The sequence below is a fragment of the Cupressus sempervirens genome, chromosome 3 (genome assembly GCF_028749045.1).
Source record: "Cupressus sempervirens isolate cs-2001-9-10 chromosome 3, ASM2874904v1, whole genome shotgun sequence".
Taxonomy (NCBI): domain Eukaryota; kingdom Viridiplantae; phylum Streptophyta; class Pinopsida; order Cupressales; family Cupressaceae; genus Cupressus; species Cupressus sempervirens.
Window position 1 is genome coordinate 196,874,260 of NC_143120.1, and position 5,929 is coordinate 196,880,188.

The 5,929-nt window shown below is 28.2% G+C and overlaps 1 protein-coding gene across 1 annotated transcript; it reads right to left on the minus strand.

Moving 5' to 3' along the window:
- Window positions 1-1,724: 1,724 nt before the first annotated feature.
- LOC149565495 (F-box/kelch-repeat protein At1g80440-like) lies at window positions 1,725-2,660 on the minus strand. Its single transcript, XM_089816333.1, has 2 exons — window positions 2,267-2,660; window positions 1,725-2,194 (listed from the first exon to the last, which is right to left on the minus strand). The coding sequence occupies exons 1-2, from the start codon at window positions 2,658-2,660 to the stop codon at window positions 1,725-1,727; spliced, it is 864 nt and encodes a 287-aa protein (XP_089672459.1).
- Between the last annotated feature and the right edge of the window lie 3,269 nt (window positions 2,661-5,929).

The window sequence follows — 5,929 nt, forward strand, 5'->3', positions numbered from 1 at the left end:
TGTTAGTTGGTAGCTGACCACTATTGTTAAGCAGATTATTCTATTCTCTACCTCTTTTCAGTTCATTAGGTTCATGTATATTCCTCGTGAATGGAACAGAGCTGCTGATTGTTTAGCCAAATGGGCTTCTAGTCATGATCTGGGTTGGAATATTAGGGATAGGAGGCAACTGTCCTTTGAGATGGTGCAAGAATTTGATGATCTTGTTGCTCAGGATCAAACTCCTTGTTGAGCTCTCCTTGTTGTATTCCTTTCTTTCTTAATAAATTTTTACCCCTCTTTTCTCAAATTACAACCAGTGCCAAAGAATAATGGAGAGTGAAAGATTGCAATGAAATTTAAATTTAATTGCTTACTAATTTTTTTAGCTATAATTAATCCAAAATAATTTTAGAACTAAAGGAAAATGCATATAATTGTTTTACATGGCAGAAAAATGTTTGGCTTCTGTAAATAGTGGCCTGGAACAATTTTGTCAGTAGTTCAACATTAACACACTATTAGTAAAAATAATATAGGTAATAGAGATGGCCAAATAAGTAAAATAAATATTTGAAAAAAAATATAGAAATAAAATATTTCATTCACAAATGTAACTACATAGTGATAGAAGTTTTACTACGTCTTGATTAGAAAAGTAAAAGCATCAACACACTCAACAATTTCACAACCAAATATAACTATTTCTTATATTATAGGAACTCAAGACTTTGACTAAGATGAGGAGAAGTGTTCCATGTTGGATTCACCTTTTAACATATGGATTTTTTTCAATATTTATAGTTTTATGTTTCCTCCACAAGTTAAGCTCAAAACAATCAAGCACGCATATGCTTAAAGTTTACAAAGATAGAGGATATTACTCTGTTTTTCGAGAACAAAGTATAAAAATGAACTTTTTCAGAGTGTAAAATGAATATTTTCAAGTCACCTACTTACAATTAATTGCCATTTCGAAAATGTCTATGCTCTGAGGATGTTTTTTTTCATTGAACTGGTTTATTTCTTAAACTTTTTTTCCGATTGTTCTTCAATATTTTTGCTAGCGGTTTCATAAATGTAATTTTTAAATTTTTTTTTTTTTACATGTTTACTCTCTGCTTCCATATTTTGCAAGAATGGAGATGGCACTTATGTGCTTGATTTTAAAAACTACAGAATTAAATTCTGATAACAATATCAAAATGTCATCTTTGGCAAGCCCATCCACAAGAGCAAAATGGGCACACAAACCCTATTAGCAATGCAAATATTAGGAAGTGGTCCACGTTGATGCCTAGTTAGAGGGACGTACAGATACGTGGAGGGATGTGGCCAAAATGCTACCTCACAAATAGTACAACTAATTAAAATTAGAAATGAAAATAAAAATTTCATTTGAATAGAAAAATCCAAAGAGACCATAGAAAAATTTCATTCGAATAGAAATATGCCCTTTCATGTGGCATATTCATTGCAAGAAGAAATCAAAGTTCATTCTACTTTTAATTTTCAAATAGAACTCAGCTTTGATAAAACCATTCCAAAAACAATAGTAGAGGGGTTTTTCAGTTCATGAAGGTTTAAAACACTGAAATCCATTTTACTTAAAAGAGTTAGAGAGTGAGAGCTCCAATTGTAGGGATTAAAACTGGGAGTTCTGTTGTAGACAATGTACTGAATCAGAGTCCACTTCTCTTCTTTTCCTCCTTCATCTAAAGGTTCAAATAAATACACTGTCGCACTTACAAATTCCACATTGTGCCACCTAAAAATCTGTAGACTTGGGGAGGAAGCGTTCCTGCAATGCGGAATTGGTTTTCCACATAATTCCATTTTATAATTTCCCTATCCCATTCGTGATAAATCCGTCCAAATGCGGCAAAAGAAGGTTGCATACTGCCATCATAATAGTAATCGCATATGGCACTCCATTGCCCTGTGTTGGGATCATAGGCTTGTATATGCCTTTTCATGTGGCTCAACACATATAACTTGTCATCGGTAAATACACTGTCGCACTTACATTCGCTCCAAATCATTGGGGGAAGATACTCCCACTTTTCTTCCTCAATGTCATAAACTGCCGCTGTGCACAATTCCTCGTCGTCACTTTCATATCCACCAGCAATGTAAATCAATCCTTTTGCTGAGTCCATGGAACAACTGAAATCAACTCTACAATCTGGAAGGTCGGGGCCTTGCTTCCATTTCCCTGAGACAAGAGAAACAATGTTATGATAAATACAAGTAAAAAGGGATACAAATGTTTAACAGGGGTACATACCAGAGGAAAAGTTGTAGATGACTAGTGCTTTATGAATTGTGAATTCTGGCACGCTGTTGAAAAGACCCGTGACGATCAATTTGTGGTTAAAGGGAATACAGAAAGAGCAAGCTGAAAAATGTGGAAATTGAGGGGGAAATGGCGATAGGGTTTCAATTGAATTTTGCAAAGGATCATAAAATTTTATTCTGCAGCCTTTATCATTTGTTATATCATCCCAACAAGGTAATATGATTAACTCCCCAAATCTCTTTCTATCTTGATAAAACAATGGACTACATACAATATTTTTCCATCGTTTACAAACAAGGGCCATCGTGGGGTGTGAGGTTAATGGCACCCTCAACAAACACAGTCTGCCAACGTCATCTGGAAGACCTGGAAATATCTCCATTGTCATTCTCTCTCTCAAATATTTTACCACTTTCAATGAATAGATTTGACTATATTTATTCAGAATTTGGTTTTTTCTAAATATAGAACTTCTGTCTTATTATATATTTAGTTATTAATTTAATTTTAATTAAAAAAATTCAATTTTTTTATAATCAGTTGCATTCATATACTTCACTTTATAGAACTTCTGTCTTATTCTATATTTAGTTATTAATTTAATTTTAATTAAAAAAATTCAACTTTTTTTTATAATCAGTTGCATTCATATACTTCACTTTATTATTACGCCCAATGCATTTCATATTTGAAAAGAATGAATTAAGATGAATCTCAGCGCCCGCGCCAAAACGGAAGTAGATGGCAATAAAAATATATAAAAATATTTATCTTTTGCTTGTTACTGTTCGCCTGATTTAATAATTCTGTTGTTCTTATCTTTTGAATACTTAAAAAAATTATTAAAATTAAATTAATAACTATTAAAAATAATAACATTTAAAATATGAATTAAAAAAAACTAATAATAAAATCTTATTAATTATAATAATAATATTAACAAGAAGTTGAATATAAATATAGAATAAGACAGAAGTTCTATATTTAGAAAAAACCAAATTCCATTCAATTAAGAGAATAAATATAGTGAAATCTTAATAAATTTAATTTAATATTTGCTTGGTACTACTGTGTAGTAGAATGTTCACCTTTTTAATAATTCAGTTGTTCTTATCTTTTGAATACTAAAAAAATATCAAAGTTAAATTAATAACTACGAAAAAATAATGAATAGCTTTTCTTAGTTAAAATAATAAATTAAAAAAGAATTTGAATATAAATATAGAATAAGACAAAAGTTCTATATTTAGAAAAAAATCAAATTCCATTCAATTAAGAGAATAAAAAAAGTTAAATCTATTCAATCTAAACCTTGAAACCTTACAGAAGTAGACTTTTTTTCCTTTAAGCTCTCTCATCCTGATGATGGATAGAGTGTGATCTGAAACGTGGATGCAAAAATTGTAACACAATCTACCCATAAATCACAGCTAAGAATAAAAATATATTTAATAAGATGTCAAAAGTGTGGAAAATTTAATTTTAAAGTATTTATGAATATTTGTAGTATATAATATTTATGAATAGAAATTATATCTAAGGTCATATTTAGTGTAATTTAATATTTGCTTGGTACTATTATGTAGTAAAATGTTCACCTGGTCTAATAATTTGATTGTTCTTATCTTTTGAATACTAGAATAGTTCAAAATTTCTCACATGCACACCTAGTTTACACATTTACAAACTTTTATTTTTTATATATTATCTACTAAAAAATTAGATTGCATAAGTTAACACTAAAATTACTTGTTTGCCAATGTTGTCATCAAGGTGTGTAATTATAAAGTTGGACATTAAAAGACTTTATTCCCCTTCTCTTGCCACTTAGATGTTCTTATTATTCACTCCATCTACATTTAAAGCAAGCAAACTGTGGAGATTCTTCACCAAACTTGTTAGAAGATGCTAGAGCTATCAAAAAGTCATATTGTCATTTACATGATACTTTGTCTTTGCATGATTAACAAAATTAACTTCTTTTTCATTTTTGGGTAAGCACAATTTAAAAAATAAATGTATATTAGATAGATATAATTCTAATGTTTGACAATCATTTAAAATATATAGGAAAATGTTATCCATTCAATTGTTTTACTCTTTAAACAAACCTATCAAAATTATGATAAAAGAACTATCCAAAAAAAATTGAGAAACGTCCTAAACATATCTTCCTCTACCCATTACAATATGCAATTTTCATTATGTTATTAGTATTTGATCTAATTTATTTATAATTTTATTTTAACAAACAACGTTTATTCAAATTCAAATTAGTCAATAGGCCCTTAGTCTATTGAATGGCTCACAAAGAACCCACCATAAGGGATGATTGACCACATGAATGCATACCCCTCAGTCCTTGGTCCTAAACCTCTGTGCCTTATAGGTCACAACCCTCCATTAAAAAAAAAAATTCAAACTTACTTTATACAATTTTATTCAATGATTTGAAAATTATTCAAATTTACTTTAGAAATAATTTACTTTATAAATGTATAAGTTAACACTAAAATTAATTGTTTGCCAATGTTGTCATCAAGGTGTCTAATTATAAAGTTGGACATTAAAAGACTTTATTCCCCTTCTCTTGCCACTTAGATGTTCTTATTATTCACTCCATCTAAATTTAAAGCAAGCAAAGTGTGGAGATTCTTCACCAAACTTGTTAGAAGATGCTCTATCAAAAAGTCATATTGTCATTTACATGATACTTTGTCTTTGCATGATTGACAAAATTAACTTCTTTTTCATTTTTGGTAAAAACAATTTAAAAAATAGATACAAATATGAGATAGATCTAATTTTAATGACAATCATTTAAAATATATAGGAAAATGTTATCCACTCAATTGTTTTACTCTTTAAACAAACCCATCAAAATTATGATAAAACAACCATTTCATAAAAAATTGAGAAATGTCCTAAACATATCTTCCTCTACCCATTACAATATGCAATTTCGATTATGTTATTAGTATTTGATCTAATTTATTTATAATTTTTATTTTAACAAACAATGTTTATTCAAATTCAAACTTAGTCAATAGGCCCTTGGTCTACTGGTGATAAGGGATGATTGACCATGTGGATGCATGCCCCTCAGTCATTGGTCCTAAGCCTTTGTGCCTCATAGGTCACAACCCTCCATCAAAAAAATAAAATTCAAACTTACTTTATACAATTTTATTCAATGATTTGAAACTTTATAAATGTATACACATAAATAAATTTTTTATTATAAAAATATTTTTATTTATATAGATTAAAAAATAATAATAGATTTAACTCTATTTCTTTTCTTAATTGACTTTTAATTTCTTTTCTAAATTTTAAAAAAAATCAATTCATTTTTTATTTAGTTATTTATATTCATGAAATTTTTATTTATAATTTTTTTTAACTATATAAATATGAATATTTATATAAATTAAAAATAAATAATATAAGTAATAGATTTAATTCTACTTCTTTTCTTAATTGAAATTTTAATTTATATTTAGAACATGTGTCATTTTTTTTCTTGTCTTTTACATTCATGAAATTTTTTTCTCCTTTATTATTATAATTAATATAATTTTATTTTTTTAGTTTTGTTGATTCATATTTTAATAAAAATCTATTCATGGTTTGTAGTTTTACTTTATAAAT

What these genes read in the sequence shown, in the direction of transcription:
- LOC149565495 (XM_089816333.1), bottom strand. Translation starts at nt 2,660, where the DNA reads ATGGAGATATTTCCAGGTCTTCCAGATGACGTTGGCAGACTGTGTTTG. An exon ending in CATCTACAACTTTTCCTCTG is followed by an intron (nt 2,195 to 2,266) that starts GTATGTACCCCT and finishes CTCTTGTCTCAG; the next exon opens with GGAAATGGAAGCAAGGCCCC.